The 19,595-nt window shown below is 40.4% G+C and overlaps 2 protein-coding genes across 2 annotated transcripts in view; both read right to left on the bottom strand.

Annotated features, from left to right (window-relative positions):
* LOC145353271 (cyclic AMP receptor-like protein A) overlaps nucleotides 1-9,169 on the bottom strand; it is a 206,829-nt gene extending 197,660 nt beyond the window's left edge. Inside the window, exon 1 of the mRNA XM_080203862.1 lies at nucleotides 9,063-9,169. The gene's annotated coding sequence lies outside the window, so the exon portion shown is untranslated. The remainder of the gene's footprint in view (nucleotides 1-9,062) is intronic.
* A 454-nt stretch (nucleotides 9,170-9,623) lies between these two features.
* On the bottom strand, nucleotides 9,624-12,646 carry mid1ip1a (MID1 interacting protein 1a). Its single transcript, XM_080203860.1, has one exon. It carries the CDS (start codon nucleotides 12,276-12,278, stop codon nucleotides 11,814-11,816), a length of 465 nt encoding a protein of 154 aa, XP_080059986.1. The 5' UTR covers nucleotides 12,279-12,646; the 3' UTR covers nucleotides 9,624-11,813.
* Nucleotides 12,647-19,595: the final 6,949 nt, after the last annotated feature.

Here is a 19,595-nt window from a genome sequence, read left to right on the forward strand (position 1 = left end):
TTGAATGGAAGTAATATTTGTGTTGGTGGCAGGGAATGCAAGGAGGTGACCACATTTGAAAAAGTTTCAATTTAAGCAACAACCACATTTCCTGTGTTTCTCAGTCTATGTGCGCACAGTGGTTCAGTGCCTCTACTTCCTGTTTTGCAAAACACTTACGTTAAACAAGAGAAGCAAATTGGTAGTTTTTTTCCCAAATATTACCTAAATAATAATAATAAACATGTGTTCCCAATTGTTGTCATTGATGAAGAATAAATGTGCATTTATATAGCATTGTTCCATGATTTCAAGATGCCATATAGTGCTTTATAGTGAATTAATTATCTTTATTCGAAATGTATAAAATATCTAACTGAAAAGTGAGAGTTATATCATTGAGTCAAATTGACGTTAGTGATATTTAAACTAAGCCTATGACAAAGAAAAATGTTTCGAATGTATGCACAGCCATGTGATATTCAAGGAAGGTATCAGAAAAGTTAAAAAAATTGTGAGGCTAATCAGATTAAGTTCTTGAAAAAGCTGACTCAACTATTTGTCACGGCATCAAAACAGACAATGAGTTTGGAAACCAAAAACAATTATTAACAGGGAAGATTTCCTGTGATTGTTGTGAATTCAATGTCCATTAAAGATTTTGGTCTATGTACCCTGACAGTGCAGTGCAATGATAAAGGAATCATGTATTTCCTATCGAGGTCCTTCAGAATATATTCAAATCAAGGGCCTGTTTGCCTGTTCCAGTGATGATTAAAGACAGAATAGCATGATTTAACAAGTACAGGGAGTACTCCTAGTCAACATTCTTCTCTGAATAAATATCGGCAAAAAGAAAATTGCTGTTTTACCTCCTTGTTGCTTGGAAAATAGCGGTCATATTTGTTAGTACAAAATGTCACTAAATTTCTATTGTTTATGAAATGCTTGAAGTGTTTATGAAAATCCAATAATTCACCATACAGAACCAAGTGTGTTCTTAGCTCAGTATCCTGCTGAGTCTTTCTTCTCTATGGTCAACTTAAACCCCTTTTGACTTGTAATTTACAGCCCATTTTCCTGATGTCGTCCCATGTACTTTCACATTATTCTTCTTTGAAAAGTTATTCAGTGCCTTTTTAAGGTTATGATCAATCTCACCTTGAGTCTCACTGTGTACTGCATTTAAACTGTGGTGAACTTTGCTATCTTAAGTTTCAAACAAGTCTAAAGACCAGATTAAAATTACTTCCATAAGGGTGGCACACTGGAAAGGACTTCTGCCTCACAGTGCCAGTGACCCAGGTTCAAATCCAGCCTTGGATGGCTATCTGTGTGGAATTTGCATGTTCTCCCCGTGTCTGCATGAGTTTCCTCCAGGTGCTCCGGCTTCCTCCCACAGTCCAGATAGGTTGAATTTCTGGTGATACTAAATTGCCTCTTAGTGCCCCAAGATATATAGGTTGGGGGGGGGGAAGAAGCTGGATAAAAATGCCTCCTTTTGCACTGTCGGAATTCTGTGATTCTTAGCTGAGGTGTCAATACTAGGGGGCATGGTGATTGGCATTAGAATTAGAGGGGATATGAGGAAAATCCTTATCACCTGGCGGGTGGTGGACATCTGGAATTCACTGAGGCTGAAGTACTCAATTCATTTAAAAGGTACCTGGATCTGTACGTGAAGAGCTATAACCTGCAAAGCTGGAAAGTGGGATTAAAAGAAGCAGCTAGTTTCTTTTTCCCTTCTTCTTTTGGCTGATGCAGACACAATGGGCCGAATGGCCTCTTTCTGAGCCATAATCTTTCTATGGTTCTAAGATTTACTGTGTTGTCTACATTGAGTATCTGGTGTTTCTGGGGAGAATTTACCTTCACTAACAATAGCCAGAGAAACGCTCCAAGCCATATATACTGCTAGAATCTCCTCATTAAAGAACACATTTAATTAGTTGTTCACATAATTCACTTTATGTTGTACTGATTTGCTTCTTCATTGTAATCTTGGAAATCTAACCATAATACCTAATTATCAAAATTACACATGATCATCTTCATATCAAGGGGTTTTGCAATCTCTCTACAATGTTTTATGTTTATTATTTCAAATGTGTTAGAATCATATTAATTTTGTAAGATCTGCTGTCCATTGTGGAAACTAAACACTTCAAACTTCAGAATTCTGAATTGGAGCAAACACTTTGCACTGACCTATACCAGTTCAGGGTTCTAAACTGAAGTAGGCACATGTGTTCTACAACCTGTGAATCCTACATCTAAATCAAAAGGCCATCATAGGATTCAAGTGTTCCAACCCTTTGTAATCATCTTGGGATCTAATCTATTTAATGTTATATTCCTTGATTATTGCTCAAGACTAGCTGAGAAAATCTAGAATAAATAAAGATCTTACATGCTTCAGTATAATATTGTTAACAAATTAACTTCTAAATTTACGTATTCCCCAGTCTTTCTCATGATGACCAGTTTGCAGGTATTCCACATTTCACCCCTGGCAAATAACTTCTTTTGGCTGAGTACACATGACTAGGTACAAGAACTGTGAAGGAACTTGCTGCTTTAAGTTTCAACACAAAAGTAGGTCTAAGCTACAGTATTTTGTTTGCTAATTGTGGTTAGAAATGATCATTAATCTCCTGACTAATTAATCTAAATTAATCAGCTTTTAAGCTGAAATATATGTAACCTTAAAGTGAATTTTTGCATAGAATATATGGCTCAAATATTTAAACTTCTTATTTGGTACTGAGGTGTCAGCAAAATGCTATACATGACTGACAAGACAGAGTTTCCTATAAAATTATGAATCGTTAAGTACAGAGATAATTGGGAGGAACATAGTGCAACAATCCGTTTCTTGAAAGATAAAGTCTGAGAAACCTTGTACAAAGCAAAAGGCCATAAGGGAAAAGAAAACCAAAGTACTTGGGAATTAGCTAAATGTTTATGAGAAACATAGATAAAGCACATGACAGAAATAGCTTCATTTTTCGCACCTCTAAGCTCAGATAAGAATAATGCTCACTTATCTGAAATGTCAGAGATCACCTACCACCCGAATCTGCAAGAATGAATACCTTGAGAGAAAGTGCAATTTGAAAAAAAAACAATAAAATTGAAATGATTATGGGCTGTTTCAATCAAACAGGTTGTGATGTTGTAAAGTTTACATTAATTGTAAGTTAGATCTATAAACATCACCACAACAATAAGCTTGCAACAAAATTGTAGACTACACTGCATTTTTTCTAATGTAAACATTTGTCCTTTATGAACAGTAAAATGAAACATCTTGAATTCAGCAAACGTGTTGTATATAAAAGGTATATCAGCAAAAATGCAAGAACTATTTTATCAGTTGTTTTTCAAAATACTTAAAATACAAAATACTTAATTTTTGAGAAATAAGCTATTTAGTCTGCAGCAGTACCACTTAGAAAGCAAATCATGCTAGATATCTTTATATTTGACCTTATTCTGTTCTTAGAGGTTGCAGCTGCTAATCTAGCAGTACACATAAGTAAGAGGGATTATGAATTGCCTTGAACTGTAATGGTTCAACATCAGCTTGCATTTCAGAGACTGGAACAGTACAAAATTAGCCCAATTGGCCCATTTTTCTGTGCCAGCTCTTTGAAGGAGCTAACCAATTAATCCCAGTCCCCAGTTTTTTCCCCATACCCTCCCAATGTCTCCTTTTCAAGTATATATCCATTCCATCTTGTGAGTTATTGAATCATTTTCCACAATCTTTTCAGGCAATGCAATACAAAATCATAGCACCCCATGTTATTAAATATCATAACACCTCATGTTGCAGGCTATTGGCTGAAAGAGGAATGCTAACCACAATACCAGGATAACTCCTAGATTTTCACTCAGCAGTGCCATTCTGCTTTGAATCACTAATGAAATAAATAGATGTCCCCTGAAGAATAGGACTTCCCTAAGCATGCAACATTCCCACAATACATATTGTCAATCTAGGTCTGAAGCTCAGATGCTTGAGGGACTAGTTAAGGCACAAATTCTCCCTTACTAATTGTTTTTGGTTTCCAAATTCAATGTGTGTTGAGTTTAATTGGATGCAAATTTGCCTTGAGACTAAAGTCGGACAAGCGGTCTAACACAGTGAAAATAAATGGTCAGGAGAGGTGATGGCAATCTAGAACTGGGTGTCAACAGTGTATGTGTGGAACTGGGCCTCAACCAGAGTCACCAAGGATCAGAATGTAGATAAGAACAAAGAGCTGAGAGTCCTTGAAAGAATTGAGGTAATTATGAAAGGGTGGGAAATGAAACCGTTGCATGAAATTCTCTGCTGATACTCTTTTTATTAATTCCTAGGACATGGGTATCGCTGGCTGGCCAGCATTTATTGCCCATCCCTAGTTGCCCTTGAGAAAGTGGTGGTGAGCTGCCTTCTTGAATCGCCACAGTCCATGTTCTGTGGGCTGACCCACAATGCCATTAGGGAGGGAGTTCCAGAATTTTGACCTGGCAACTGTGAAGGAATGATGATATATTTCCAAGTCAGGATGGTGAGTGGCTTGGAGGGGAACTTACAGGTGATGGTGTTCCCATTTATCTGCTGCTCTCTTTCTAGATGGAAGTGGTCATGGGTTTGGAAGGTGCTGTCTAAGGATTTTTGGCGAATTGCTAAAGTGCATCTTGTAGATAGTACACATTGCTGCTACTGAGCGTCGGTGCTGGAGGGATTGAATGTTTGTAGATGTTGTGCCAATCAAACAGGGCTGCTTTGTCCTGGATGGTGTCAAGCTTCTTGAGTGTTGTTGCAGCTGCGCCCATTCAGGGAAGTGGGATGTATTCCAACACACTCCTAACTTGTGCCTTGTAGATAGTGGATAGGCTCTGGGGAATCAGGAGGTGAGTTACTCACTACAGTATTCCTAGCCTCTTACCTGCTTTTGTAGCCACTATGTTTATGTGGTGAGTCCAGTTGAGTTTCTGGTCAATGGTAACCCCAAGATGTTGACAGTGGGGGATTCAGTGATGGTTACACCATTGAATGTTAAGGGGCAGTGATTAGAGTGTCTCTTATTGGTGATAATCATTGCCTGGCATTTGTTTGGCATGAATGTTATTTGCCACTTGTCAGCCCAAGCCTGGATATTGTCCAGATCTTGTTGCATTTCAACATGGACTGCTTCAGTATCTGAGGATTCATGAGTGGTGTTGAATATTATGCAATCTGCGGTGAACATCCCCACTTCTGACCTTATGATGGAGGGAAAGTCATTGATGAAGCAGCTGAAGATTGTTGGGCCTAGGACACTACCCTGAGGGACTCGTGCAGAGACGTCCTGGAGCTGGGATGTCTGACCCTCCTCAACTCCAACCATCTTCCTATGTACCAGGTATGACTCCAACCAGTGGACAGTTTGCCCCCTGATATCCATCGATTCCAATTTCACTAGGGTTCATTGATGCCACATTCGGTCGAATTCAGCCTTGATGTCAAAGGCTGTCACTCTCACCGCACCTCTGGAATTCAGCTCTTTCGTCCATGTTTGAACTAAGGCTGTAATGAGGTCAGGAGCTGAGAGACACTGGCAAAACCCAAACTGGCGTCAGTGAGCAGGTTATTGCTGAGCAGGTGCTGTTTGATAGCACTGTTGATGACTCTTCCATCACTTTACTAGTAACTGCTACAATAAGAGGGAGTAAAAGCATACACTGCATACATCCTGGAGCAGAAAGCTAATCCCCTTGTGAATTGTCATTTTAAACATGTTGACAACTGGAAAGGTATGAGATTTTTCTAACAAAGAACATTTGTAAAAAGATTTTGGAATAAAATACTGTCATGATGGGTTTTTGATAAGAGAGGGGATTAAGGGTTATGGGGAGAGGGCAGGAAAGTGGAACTGAGCAGTGACAGATCAGCCATGATCTTATTGAATGGCGGGGCAGGCTCGAAGGGCTGGATGGCCTACTCCTGCTCCTATTTCTTATGTTCTTATATCCCAGGGTGCTTTACAACTTTCACTTTGAAGTGCAGCCACTATTATGCAAAGAAGGGATATGATATTGCTAGATTAGTAACTTAACAGAATTAATTTGAATTTCACCATTATAGATTGATCATTTTATTTCAGTTTTGTTTTTAAATATCTGGAAACAAAAAGCTAACATGAAGTTGTCAAGATTGTCATAAAACTTAATTGGTTCAGTAATATGCATGAGGGTAGAGAATCGCTCATCCTTAACGAGTCTGTTCTCTAAATACGCCTAACAAGAGACTCAGTTGCAATAAAACCATGGCGAGCGTTTCAAGAAGGTCCAAACCCATCTTTTCAAACCAACTGGGGTGGGTTCTGATCCCAATCTTTCCAGCAACACCCACACTCTGAATGAATTAAAACAAAAAGTCAATTGTGCACAAGCCAAATGAGAACAGGTTAAGTAATAATCTTGTTCCTATAGAAAACAATTTAAAGTTTTATTAGAGTCACAAGTAGGCTAACATTAACATTGCAATGAAGTTACTTTGAAAATCCCCTAGTCACCACACTCCGGTGCCTGTTCAGGTGCACTGAGGAAGAATTTAGCGTGGCCAATGCATCTAACCAGCATGTCTTCTGGACTGTGGGAGGAAACCCATGCAGGCACAGAGAGAACATGCAGATTTCGCACAGACAGTGACCCAAGCAGGGAACTGAACCCGGATCCCTGGCACTGTGCCAACCACTGTGCCACTGTGACCATAACATGATAGAACTCTTCATTAGGACAGGAAGTGAAGAAGTCTGATCTGAAACTACGCTCCTAAATCTAATCAAAGAAAATGACGAAGATATGAGGTGTGAGTTGGCTAAGATAGATGGGAAACTTCATTAAAAGGCATGATGGTGGATAAGCAATGGCTAATATTTAAAGAATATATGTATGCAGTGCAATAGATAAATATTCCTTTTGAGTGCAAACACAAAAGAGAAGCAGCCCAAACATGGCTTACAAACAAAATTAAGGATATTTTTAGTAGTGGAGTCATATAATATTGCTAGAAAAAGTAATAAGCCTGTGGATTGGGAGCAGTTCAGTATTCAGCAAGAAAGGACCAAGAGATTGATTCAAAGGAGAAATGGAGTACAAGAGTAAAGGGGATTAGGGAATTAAAAGTAATATTTCCAAGTTTGCTGACAATATGAAAATTGATGACAATGTGAATAGTGAGGCAGATGTAAAGACTTAAGGGTAATTTAGACAGGGTGACTGAGTGGGCAAACGATGATAGATTAGGGAATGTTGATGTACAAAGGGTCCTAGGTGCCCTAGTACACCAGTCACTGAAAGCAAGCAAGGTACAGCAGGCAGGTAGGAAGATCAATGATATGTTGTCCTTCGTTGCAAGAGGACTTGAGTACAGGAGTAAGGATGTCTTACTGCAGTTTAAAGTCTGACAACACCAGGTTTTAGTCCAACCGATTTAACCAACTAAAACCTGGTGTTGTCAGACTTTTTACTGTGTTTACGCCAGTCCAACGCCAGCATACCCACATCATTACTGCAGTTTTACAGGGCCTTGGTGAGACCACAGCTGGATTATTGTGTGCAGTTCTAGTCTCCTTACCAAAGAAATGATTTATTTGCCACAGAGAGAGTACAGCAAATGTTCATCAGACTGATTCCTAGGAAGGTAGGGTTGTTGTATAAGGAGAGATTGGGTCGCCTATGCCTTTATTCACTGGAATTCAGAAGAATGAGAAGGGATCCAGTTGAAGTGTATAAAATCCTTGACAAGGCTGGACAGATTGGATGCAGGAATGTTGTTTCCTCTGGATAAAAGCAAATTACTGTGGATGCTGGAATCTGAAACCAACAGAGAAAATGCTGGAAAATCTCAGCAGGTCTGGCAGCATCTGTAAGGAGAGAAAAGAGCTGACGCTTTGAAACATCAGTTCTTTTCCTCTTCGTATAGACTGTTGCCAGACTTGCTGAGATATTCCAGCATTTTCTCTTTTGGTTTTATGTTGTTTCCTCTATCTTGGTGGGGGTCTACACAAGGGGTTAAACCCTCAGGATATGGGGTAAACCATTTAGAACTGAGTTGAGGAGAAACCTTCTCATTCAGAGGGTGATGAATCTGTAGAATTCGTGACTACAAAGTTGTGGAGGCCAAATCACTCATTATATTTGAGGAGAGATAGATTTCTTGACTCTAAAGGTACAAGGAAAGCATGGGAACATGTTGAGACATTTAATGAATTACAAGTTAACCTGTTGTTGTGACGTTGGAAAGGTTTTTGAGATAGTGGCTATGACTCTGGAAGAACTCCCTGATTTAAGTAGCACTATCAATCTTTTACATTTAGGCGCTGGAGTTTATGGGTGCCATGTTCCTATATCCCGACTAAAAAAATTGTTCAGGAGCCCATCCACAGTATCCGTGTAATACAGCCTCGCAGGCCATATTACACTCGACAGGGCATTAACTGGTTAAGGTGAGGCTTCTACCCACCCCACCCCCCACCTTTTGGGGATAAGGTCCCACGTTAGGGAGTTGCTGGCCAATGTGATTGGTTGATAGCAGGTCAGAGTGGTAGCCACTGCAGGGATTACAACCAGATCCTAAAACAGAGGGCAAGGTTACTAACTATCCATGATTTTCCTGGCTTGTTCCATAATTTGGCTTCTCATCCTGGGTCAGACCTACGAGGCTTTGTTTCTCCAGATGTTGAATGTGTCTATTCAGGAGTGTCATATGATATAGAGTGGCAGTCCAGTCTGACAGCTTTAAAAATCAGAATGGCCACAGGTTCCCCTTTCCGTCACCACTCATTCTGCTCTCAAGGTCTGGTAGCACCCCAATCTCTATTTTGTAAATGATTTTGGAAGAGATGGTTTCAGAAGCTGAATAATTCTGGGATATTTGCTGAAGGCCCCAGGGAAGAGGACAAAATGGGGGGTGGGAAGACTGAAAAAGAGGCTATAACCTGGCAGGAGGAGATTGGAAATTCTCCTGGGTAGAGGGAACCCTCCCAAAAGAGCTCACTGCTGCCACACCCCATTTTGCCTAACAGCAAGCTCAATTAAAACCTTACCTGGCTACTCCCATGAGCTGGATCTCCTCTTGCCCTGGGTAAAATAGCAGTGGCCTCTTATGGCCATACCAAATAAACAAACTCAAATTAAATTAGGACAAAGTAAAAGGGGCAGCTCCCCAAAAGAAAGGAGAACAGCCCGAACAAAATCAAAGTATATAGGAAACTTAAAAACGTCAAATTAAAATGTGATTATTAGGGTCAATAATGCACCCCAGCCCCTGCAGTAAAATAGCAGTGGAGACAGGATGAAGCATTCAAGAATCTCAATAAACACAAGGGCAAATCTGACTTCTCCACCTCCCATCATAAAATGGAGACAGGCTTGTGACAGGCAGGAAAGCAGTGGGTTGGCCAACCCACACACTGCATTTTATGTTCCCTCCCGCCCTCAAACATGCCGGCGGATAACCATAAAATCCAGCCATCTTTTATCACATTTTACGGGCCGGATATCTAGCAATTACTGAACTAAAGCTGAAGCATGTGGAGCTCAAACCGTTCGGAATCAGATGAGTGTACTACCAACACATTACTCGATTGCAATTAAAACACAATGGAACAATTTGACGAATATTTAATTTCAGTCCCATTACAAAAATTAGTCTATAGTCCAGAAAGTGTAGATTAGCTTTTAACAGTTTACATAGCACTGCTAAGAAGAATATTCTAGAGCATTTCACAAACTTAAACCAGAGGAAACAAAAAAAAGTGAAGATGCCAAAAATTTGAAATAAACAGAAGCAGTGGATTTTGCAGATATTAAGGTTCAAAGGTTCCCATTGCTTTATTTTACTCAAGTTCTTTACTAGATGTTTTTAAAAATTCATTTTGGATTGGTTAGAAAAATGAAACATAGGGTTAAACATCATCCAGTGCTGATAAAAGGTCATAGACCTAAAATGTTATCCTTTGAGAAACAGGATTAAAATATTGAGGGCCAAAAATGCCGGTCTTCAAAGAGGTGGACTGTAACGCCAGAAAGAATGAGAGGGCGGTGGAGAGATTTAGAGCCGGAATTCCAGTCGTGGGGGTTGGGTGTTGGCGATATAGCCGTCAATGGTGGAGAGAGAAGTTAAGAATGGAGAGGAGACATTTATACCGGCTCATCGTCCATTTATAGTAGGACTGCATCATCCAACCTTGAGTTGCAATTATTTATTAATACAAAGCCAGAAATATATCATAATTTCAACGTACCCGGAAAAAGGTTGTTTTTTTTAAACGATTATCAGCATGGAAAAATGCAGCTTTGTTTCGGGTCCTTTGTCAAGATACGACTTGCATAGCAAATTCAGGCCCTTCGTATATTTCGAACTAACGTTTTTTGACATATATCCCTCTTTAAAAAGGTACGAGAGTTTTGACATTAAAGTATTTCAAATACGTATTTTGCACTTTTCCTATATGCACGCGGTGCCGTAATTTTCAATTGTAGCATTCCCTATAAGCCGTTCTTCATTCCTGTGTCAGCAGATCAATTATCTTGTACGTTTTACCAATGCTCATTTTAAAAGAACTATCTGAAATGTCTGTTGTGTCTGACCTACGGGCGCATTGTTTCCCTTACACCCGCTCGCCTCTACCCCCAACCACATGAGCATCCTCGATTCCGTCATTTCAATAATCATATCACCCAATTCCCGAATTTGGTAATAAGCAGATCGCTGGGCTTTAACTAATGGCGAGGGCAAGGAGAAAAAAAAATCCAAGCTTTTGTGTGGGAGGCATGGTTTATAGGAAAGAGGAAGCTCAATAGTCATGGAGGTGCCCCAGCCACGATCACTCGCAGTTGTAAAAGGCGGGGAAAGAATGCGGCAGAAAGGACAAATCCTTCCACACCCTGAAACAATCCACCCCGAGACCGCATTTGCTCAGACAGCACATTGCACAAGTTTCTGGGGGCAGCCAATGATCTTTCAGTAGCCGGCGCCGAGGGAGAGGGAGCAAATCCTGAGCTCTCCCTAAACCGGATTAATTAAAAGCGTCAATACTTTTCCCGGTTCCAGAAGGAAACAGGCTCAACTCTGCCCGTAAAATACGTGTCACCAGCTTTTCCATGATCAACCGTCTTCTACTAACTGAATCCCAAATTTACCACAAGCTCGTGAAAATCTTAGTTTATTATTTTAAACACATAGGTTTCAATGTAACACCCTGTACAAAAGTAGGGCTTTAAAAAGGAAAAAAGATAGGTTGACGACACAGGAAGGAACCTCGTCATTATTCTTTAGCAGAAATTTTCAGTTGGTTCCATACCGTAAGTTGCACACAGAAGTAACTATGCAGCTCAGTCATTTCATTGGCCCTGTCAATAGCCTCCTTTTCGTGTCAGGCATTTTATAACCCTCTTCCGAGGCGTATTTTACAAACTCATACACCGTAGAGAATGTAAAAAGATACGCGTCTATCTTGTGCGTTTATAAAATGAGTAAACGGGTTACAAGACATTACAATTTTAAACATCACATATACAGTACAAAGTAGTGCAAAGTAAAATGATGTAATCTCCACCGGCACTGCCGCTCACAACCACGCTTGTTCCAAGGAAGTTTTATTTCTTAAGCATACTCCTACAAAAGCCTTCCCTTCTCCCAGCAATAAGACGGAAAAAAAAACACAGAAAAAGGGCTTATTAAGTGATCAAGCTAAATCCGTTTTTCCCCCGGAGCAGAGCAGAAAAATAACCTTGCAACCTTCAGTTAGGCTTGGCTTAACTTCATCAGTCTTAAGCATAAAGTCAACCAGTGCTCAGTGTCCCCAGCTACCGAAACCGATCTCCTGTTTGTAGCGGTTAGTTAGAGTGTTCGCTTTTCTGGTCAATTTTGATAGGACGGTGTACAGTCCATTTAGATGATAGTGGAATTGTTTCTGCAAATCCTCCTCTCCCTCGGGCTCGTCCACCCTCATGTCCATGCTGGCGGCTTTATCTTTCTTCCTGTCCTCCAGTTGCACCACACCCCACTCGATGTCGTTCTTGATGGACTTCAGCAGGACGTAGTAGTTGTACATGTCCCGCTGGTCCGAGTAGTAATTGGATGCTCCGGTGCTGGAGACGCCGTTGACTTCGCTCTTGCCCTCGTCCTCCAGGGGGACATCCCGCAAGAGGCTGGGCACCATGACCGTCTGGTCCATGTTGTTGACCGCCCCGATGAACTTGTTCATGGCGTTGAATAGGGAATGCTTCTGGTTGTACGTATCCATGATTTGCATCATCTTCCTTGGACTCGGTGTTTAAGCTTTCGCCCTTCCCTAGGTGGAATCCCTCAAACTGGAGCTTTGGCAGCAACTTTTCCTTTCGCTCCCCGCAATGCCGACCTGGTTCTTTGCACTACAAACCCGGGCTTGAATTCCTCAGCGCACTTATAATGAAGGTGTCAGTCACTTGGCAACGCTTTTCTTTTCCTTCTCAATTCGTTTTGCAAAGCAAGATGGAACCTGTCGTAAGATGACTTGGACGCTGGGCACTGACCCAAATATAATAAGCGCCTCCCTTCTGGTTTGCGGGCCGGTTCGCAGCTCTCATGCTCCCATTGCCGTGCTGTGCAGTAGAATGGAGGGAGTGGACCGAGTCAGTGAATGAGCCGCTCCGAACCCAGCGTCTACACCCCCCCGCGCGCATACTCCGGGGATGCGCCCCAGCAACCAATCAGCGCCTCGCCGGCCCTGTGACGTCCGTCCTCACCCTCTGGCCGCAGACCAATGGCGCGCTGGGCGCCTTTGTGACGTCCGTATGCTAATACGACCGGGCAATGTAGCCGATGGCCCTGGGCCACTCACGTCACTGGAAACCGTGGCAACGGCCGCTTTGATTGACAAGGACAGCTTGTGAATGAGAGTGAGTGAATGATCTTTGCTGGTGGCTGAGAGTGTAAGGACCCTTCAATAAGCAGACTCATCAGTTTAAGTCATTAATTAGTGTCACAAGTAAGCTTACATTAACATTGCAATGAAGGTACTGTGAAAATCTCCTAGTCACCACACACTGGTGCCTGTTTGGGTGCACCTAGAGAGAGAATTCAACGTAGCCAATGCATCTAACCGGCATAGGGTCCTCACCAGTTCCCAGCTATTTCATTCCTAATTTTGTGCTGCTGAATTTCCGTCAAACCTTTCATGCAGTGAAAGTTGCTAAGTTCAATATGGAGGGTAGGCAGTGAGGGCATTGCAGAACCTGCATAAATTTCAAGAAACAATACTTTTCTCTGTATCCCAGTGCATGTGAGAATAACAAATCAAATCAAAGACTTTAATTGTTTTTAAATTTTGACATTTATGGCAGAAAGAGAATCTTGTCAGGGATATTTTTAAACAGAATGATAGGGAGTGGGATAGCTTGATCTGGGGTTCAGACATAGCTTGGCACAACATCGAGGGCCGAAAGGCCTGTACTGTGTTGTACTGTTCTATGTTCTATTTTCTTTTTGTATTTTCTTTCAGTATGAAACTGAGTTATTGGAAGATGAGTGAGTGGTAAGAACTCCCTACTCGTTGAAAAAACAATGTCACTTAATCCTCAGTGGGTTGTCAGGGATTTTCTTTAATAATTTATATAATTTTTGAAGCTCAAGCTAGCTTCAACTTACTTTTTCTTTGCGTTACCCTTGGCTCAGTTGGCATCACCCTGACCTCTGAAGTCCGATGGTGGTGGATTAGGGTTGCTAAATTTCTGGATTGACTTGGAGTCTCAAGGAGTTGAAGATCAAACGCCAGGATGCTGTTGTGTGCAAACATGATAAATATCATTGCAACACTAAAAATCGTTTTTATTTTCATTTTCTTTGAACTTTTCTCTTTACTAGACATAAAAATATTAAAAGTGAGGGAAAAATGTTGTTTGGCTGACAGTCAAGCATTATCCATTTGGATAAGAATCTTTTTGCTTTCCATGCTTAGGAAGGCAGTACATCACAAAGGTGGATGTGTTGGCTGAGTAATGGCTGGCGAGCTGGGGGGGAGATGTGATGAAACCTTCAGGCGTGCAATTCAATCACAGTTGGCAAGCTTATTGTGAATGTGAGTCTCACTCATAGGATGTGAGCATAGCATCCTGACTGACACTCTAGTGCAATACTGAGGGAGTGTCACACTGTCAGATGTAGCGTGGTTAAATAAAAAAAAGTAGGGTGGTTAGATGTAGAGTATTGTAATGAGTAGGCCAGTTTCTAGCCAGTCTGGCCATTGTCTGGTAGTGATTTTTTTTACTCTCTTTACTATGTTCTATATTAGTATCTTAATTTTTATCTGTAACCTCTACATAATGTAACTTAATTTTTTTATCCACTCGTGGGACATAAGTGTCACTGGCTGGCTAGCATTTGTTGCCCATCCCTAGTTGCCTTTGAGATGGTGATGGTGGGCTGCCTTCTTGAACCGCTGCAATCCATGTTCCTTGGGTTGACCCACAATGCCGTTAGGGAGAAATTTCAAGATTTTGATCCAGCGACTGTAAAGTAACAGCAATATATTTCCAAGTCAGGATGGTGAGTGGTTTGGAGGGGATCTCGCAAGTGGTGATGTTCCCATTTATCTGCTGCCTTTGTCTTTCTAGATGGAAGTGGTTGTGGGTTTGGATTCTAATCCTGTTTTGTTTAGAAAAAACTTATAAACATATTTTTCTTTGTGTCAGAATTAAAGTTTCGAGTTAAGTATGATCCTTCAGCTTTGAAGAAGCCATATTTGACTCAAAACATTAACTCTGATTTTCTCTCTCCAGAGATGCTACCAAATTTGCTGAATATTTTCAGTTTTTCTTTCAGATTTCCAAGATCCGCAGCAGTTTGCTTTTAATCTGTGTGCCTCCTGGCTTTGACATCCATTTTAGAGGTGGAAGTGAAATTCAAAAAGAATTTAATTAGGTAAAGTGGAAAAGTCCACTGAGCTCTAAAAGTGCAATGATTGGAATTATGAAGCTGTAAGCATGACTTGATGTATTTGATGTGATCTTCTCCTGTTAACTCGTGATTTGCTGCCAGTGCATGATGACTTATCTCAGTTTATTTGGTTATTTATTCAAAATAGGAATGACTTATCTCAGCAGCAGCATGTGCAGTGAGATTGTGCTTTGATGAGATAACTGAGAACTTCTCATGCGCTCGCTAGTAACCAGTGCTATTACCATGCCCTTACCTGCCTCTTGGGAATCACCTTGATTCTTCCATAGGTCATTGCTATTTTCTGTTCATCTTATAAAGAAGTATGAACAGTCAGCAGATCTTGCCAGGTGAACTTCAAAGATTAGTCATTCTTTAAAAGAAATTTACATGCTGAACGACTGATTTTAGATCTTTTTGTGCAAATAAATCTGTACTCCAATATTCTGTAACAATTTCAGAAGAATGGTGGCAGCTTTTGACAGCACAGCTCTGACTATCAAATTCCCAGCATTGTTATCATCTAGAACCCCAGTGTTAAGCATTACATATAGGCTTATACATCTGTATGGTGCTTCTGTATTGGGAGAGAAATCTCAGGTTGCCTACGAGGTTCAGATGAGAAAGATTGTTGATGCGGAGGGTGAGGTGTTGGATGTGGATGGTGAAGTGCTTAATGTGGAGAATGGTGTTTTTAAACAAATTAATGGCCTATCAGGACAGTAATTCACCATGGGTGCTTGCTGAACTAGGGCACGTTCAAGAGGATTAAAAAAAACTCAGCCTGTTGGCAGCCTTATACATTTTTCAAAGCCTTTCCATGGGCATGGCAACCAGAAGAATCAATTTTGTGAAACATCTGACTATGATGCATTTGTTACTATTCAAACTGTTATTATGCTACTAAGTAAGCACAAGAAATCCTGAAAATCTGCCAGAAGAAATTAATTCTGTGCAAGTTCTAAATACTTCACTTATATTAGAAGTAGCACAGCCTGTGGTGACTTTTCTCCCGGCTTCTTCACTTTTTCAGGAACTCCTTGGGGGGAGTGGGTTGGTTGAGGGAACTGATGGGTAGCCAGGTGGCACAGTAGTTAGCACTGCTGCCTCACAGCACCAGAGACCTGGATTTGATTCTAGTCTCAGGTCACTGTGTGGAGCTTGCGTGTTCTCCCCATGTCAGGGTGGGTTACCTCCGGGTGCTCTGGTTTCCTCCCATAGTCCGAAGATGAACAGGTTAGGTGGATTGGCCATGCTAAATTGCCCATTACTGTCAGAAGGTTAGCAGAGCAAATACGTGGGGTACAGAGGATCTGGCTTAGGTGGAATTGTTTAGGTGCAGGCTCAATGGGCTAAATGGCCTCCTTTGCACAGTTGGGATTCTTCTATGATTGTATTCTATGATTCTGGAAGCATTCATCAGATCTCGAGTCAGTAGGTGGATTGATGGCAGAGTGAAAAACATTTAACCTATGAATGTTGTTGTTCAGTGTCCAGTAGGTAAAATTTCCCTTTCACACAACTCTGTCAATACAATTCATGCTTGGGACTGATTAAGATAACTGATTGTAATGTTAACTGCTGAACAGAGACAGCATTAAACATTTACAAAGTTTAAAAGTTTTAAAATTCATTTATTATTGTCACAGTACACTAACATTAACTCTGCAATGAAGTTACTATAAAAATCCCCTAGTTGCCACACTCCGGGGTCTATTCAGGTACACTGAGGGAGAATTTAACATGGCCAATGCACCTAACCAGCACGTCTTTCAGACTGTGGGAGGAAACTGGAGCACATGGAGGAAACCCTTACAAACACAGGGAGAACGTGCAGTTTCTGTGACCCAAGTCAGGAATTGAATCTGGGTCCCTGGTGCTGTAAGACAGCAATGCTAAGTAGAAGTTGCTGAAAACTATTTGATTACCATCATTGTAATTATGGATTGGGCAGAGCAATCATTGACCATGTCACAAGAATTTCTCAGTTGTGATAGTGTATTCACAACTTCACGAGTTCCGGATGAGGAAGGTCATTTGACCCCTCTTAATTTGTTCTTCTGGAGAGATCATACGTCTACTTCCACCCTGCATTGTAGCATTTTGCCAATTCTCAAATGATTTCAGGGTTTTTGCTACCATTTCTCTACATTTTGGACAGTCTTTAGATGAAGAAGAATTTTCTATTACTAATTTTAAGATACCAACATAAAGGAGAAACTTCTTCCTTTCTGATTTCTTCTTATCCAAAACGGTTGAGTCATGCCTGGATACAGTTTTACAGGTGCTTGCCCTCCTATAACATTGTATTTGAACGCCATGTAAGAACATAAGAACATAAGAAATAGGAGCAGGAGTAGGCCATCTAGCCCTTCGAGCCTGCCCTGCCATTCAACAAGATCATGGCTGATTTGAAGTGGATCAATTCCACTTTCTTGCTTTCTCCCATAACTCTTAATTCCCTTGTCTATCAGAAACCTATCTACCTGTGACTTAAATATATTCAGCGATATGTAGTATTGCAGATGTAGTATTAAGGGTACACTATGGCATTGACTGCAATGATTATCAGCCTTCATTACTTTCTCAAATGTTATTTGGATATACTCCTAGACCATTGTGGAGAGAGGACTTTTCTCTTCCTTTCCACCTCCTACATCATGGCATTAGTGAGAGTTCTTCCTGCCGTTCTATTTAGCACCTCATTTCTACCTATTTTCATCCAATCTAGTACCTTGAATTGCCACTGCTCTACTGTGACATTAGCTTCATCCTCATTGATTGTGAAGACAAATGTAAAATATTTATTAAGTACTACAGTAGTTTCCTTTGCCTCCACAATAAGATTTCCCCTTTTGTCCCTAATTGGCCTGACCATTCCTTTCACTAGCCTTTTACCTTTTATATATTTGGGCTGTCTTTTAAATTACCTGCTAATCTTTTCTCATACTCTTTCTTGGTCCCTCTTACATTTTTTTCAATTTTTCTTTGAATTTTCTCTGTATTCTGACTAGTTTTCCATACTCTGTACCTGACATTTTCCTTTATTTTAATCTCAATTTTGTTTGTTATCAGGGTTTCTAACTTTGTATGTCCCACCTTTCCTTATTGTGAAAATTTGCTTGAAGGCTTGTCATTGCTCACTTTACATTTTTTTCTTGGTACATTTTTACTTCTAGTCCACCTGTACGTGATCCCTTCTCAAATCACAATAATTGGTTCTTTTCAAATACTATTGTCTTTGATTTTTTTTTACCGTTTCCCTAACAGATTTACACATAATTATTTTATGATCATCATTGCCCAGACATTCTTCACCTTGGCCTACTTCATTTCCTATATCCACCACTTCTTCCTTGTTGGGCTAGAAGCATCATGGTTAACAAGGTGTTTCTTTACACGTTTTTGGAATTCTTCCTCTCTTTGTTTTTTACTTTTTTTTTCATCAGTCCGTATTAATGTAATTGATACCCCTGCTATTAGTGATATATCATTCTATCACATGCAATTCATGAGGTGTTAGTACACCCACATTGCTGTTAGGGAAGGAGCTCCAAGATTTTGACCCAGCAACAGTGAAGGAACAGATATATATCCAAGCCAGGACGGTGAACGGCTTGGAGCGGAACTTCCAGGTGAGGGTGTTCCCAAGTATCTGCTGCCCTTGTCGTTCTAGATGATAGCGGTCATGCGTTAGGAAGATGCTGCCTAACCTGCTGAGTTCCTGCTATGTGTAAAGAATGTTAACAACGAATGTATACAGAAAGATTTCTCTCCATTTTGACAATAGATTGAATATTCAAGTGTTCTATGCTTTAGTTAGGTCTTCAAATGTTAATTTATTATCCAATGCAAGAAGTGACTCCCAGTTGTTTTACAGCAGTTGGAAAAGAAAGTTTCCATTATTGTAACCATGGTTATGATTGTATTATAAATGTTTTAACTATAGAGAAAATTGGTTTGAACAGTTACAAATCATTGCCATGATTAACTGGTTCCAGTGCCTGGCAATGCTTTGTCCTATATAAGTCAATGGATTTCTATTTGAGGTAAGCAGTAATTGAGGTATACAGTCCTTTTACAGTTCTATTAGCTGCTGTTTAAGATGGGATTTAAATACACATGCTGATTTTTGCTAGTTGTAACGTTAGGAGGGTATGGCTACTAGGCGACAAGCATGAAATGAGATGGTAGACCAATTTGCTACATGGATTGACTAGAAGATTAAAATAAATCATTGATTTAAGCTTTGGCTGAATATTATTCTCTAAGAACATCTGCTATAGTTAGAATTCCAATTGCTAATTACATCAATAGCTAGGTTAAATGTATACCATGACTACCACATTTCAAGCTAGCTAAGTGATTTTGTGACTGAATGACTTGTATAAACATACTCCAGCCTTTGGGAGTGTACTGTAACCACCTAAGTAGCTATTTAAAACAATTTTAAAACAACAGCGGATTCACAAGCTTGCACATGAACAGGAGATCAGCTGTTATAGGAACCACTAAATAAGTTGGTATGTACAGTACCCTGGCTTATGTATTGCAGGAGCACATCGGCATTGTAAAGCATTCTATTCTTATCTTTCCCAGGAGTTTATTCTGCTAGTCGTTCCTAATATGGAGGCAATATCACACTCAGTGAAGCTATTGG

This window comes from Carcharhinus amblyrhynchos, chromosome 15, assembly GCF_965287045.1.
Source record: "Carcharhinus amblyrhynchos chromosome 15, sCarAmb.v2.hapA, whole genome shotgun sequence".
Taxonomy (NCBI): domain Eukaryota; kingdom Metazoa; phylum Chordata; class Chondrichthyes; order Carcharhiniformes; family Carcharhinidae; genus Carcharhinus; species Carcharhinus amblyrhynchos.